Genomic DNA, 1216 nt, shown 5'->3' with positions numbered 1-1216 from the left:
TTTAAGCAATCATAACACAACTATGATTCTATACCAGTCCATCCATTGGCCTATAAATATATATATCTTTAAAGTTAACAGCTTATTACTGCTATGTCTGCACTATTTATTCATAAATTTGTCACTATATAGAATACACCAATGTTTGAAGAACTATACATCAAATATTATGTATAATTCAAAATAATGGTTTACAGGAACAATCTGTGACTATCTTTTAGATATATTGGATATGAAGGAAGGTATCTATATTTACATCTAACTGAACATACTACAAACTAATTTCACTTCTTTACAATGTAAATAATGGATGAAATTAATTGAAAAATAAGTAGGCCCTTTTAACTAAATACCACACTTCAAACACAGCCATACTCCACAAGCAACAGATATTGTAATCACAAAAAAACAAACAGTGGAAATAAAACACCATACCTCATTGCAAAAGATAAGAAGACCACCACAACCATAAGAAAAAAGGCAAAAGCAGTACATATACCTACCTTGGCATGCAAATTTAGCACTCCTGGATACTTCAGCAAGGGCATAACATGATGGCAAGGTTGACTCGAGGCTTTCCAGCGACTCACTACGAGAAACTGTAGGCCAGGCTCGGATACGGTTGTGAGAGAGATCCAACTGCTTTAACCCAACAGGATAGCAAGTGGCTGTGCCCATCTCACTTAATCTAGAAGAATACAGGTATATTAAAATACTGATTGATGACATGTATGTAAAACTCAACGAATAAATCATCCACACCAACAAACACAAAGAAAAGTCACCAAAGGCCCACTGTTCTTCACCTGTTATAACTAAGGTTGAGACGGTTGAGAGAAAGAGCCAGGCAGGCCAGGCCACTGGGAACGGACGTAAAAGAGTTGTGAGATAGGTTGAGAGACTGGAGGTTGGACATAGTCTCCTCTTCTGTCTCTCTGACACCGACAAGAGACTCCTGGATCTCCACTGCATTGGACCAGAGGCTGTGGTGCTTCAGGTCTCGACGTCGGCAGCAGGTGATGACATTGCCGTGCTTGCCCAGGGAGAGAACCCCTCTGAAAATAGATATCAAAACATTTTACAATTTTACAATCTTTTCATTATGAATATTTCATATGTCATTATTATTTGTTCAAAGTATTTCCCTATAAAAATAAAAACACAAATAAAAACAAATTGCCAAACTGAAGCTACATATATATTCAAACAATGCCAG

At 37.0% G+C, this 1216-nt stretch overlaps 1 protein-coding gene across 10 annotated transcripts in view; it reads right to left on the bottom strand.

Annotated features, from left to right (window-relative positions):
• LOC119588069 (leucine-rich repeat serine/threonine-protein kinase 1-like) overlaps window positions 1-1216 on the bottom strand; it is a 34372-nt gene that overhangs the window by 18784 nt on the left and 14372 nt on the right. For all 10 annotated transcript variants that reach the window (XM_037936766.1, XM_037936764.1, XM_037936767.1 and 7 more), the window contains exons 14-15: window positions 807-1055; window positions 504-688 (exon numbers count right to left, since the gene is read on the bottom strand). In XM_037936766.1, coding sequence (XP_037792694.1) covers window positions 504-688; window positions 807-1055 — 434 coding nt within the window. The remainder of the gene's footprint in view (window positions 1-503; window positions 689-806; window positions 1056-1216) is intronic.

Source organism: Penaeus monodon, chromosome 23, assembly GCF_015228065.2.
Source record: "Penaeus monodon isolate SGIC_2016 chromosome 23, NSTDA_Pmon_1, whole genome shotgun sequence".
NCBI lineage: Eukaryota > Metazoa > Arthropoda > Malacostraca > Decapoda > Penaeidae > Penaeus > Penaeus monodon.
The sequence above is the reverse complement of the archived record's forward strand: the minus strand, read 5'-3'. Positions and strand labels throughout refer to the sequence as shown.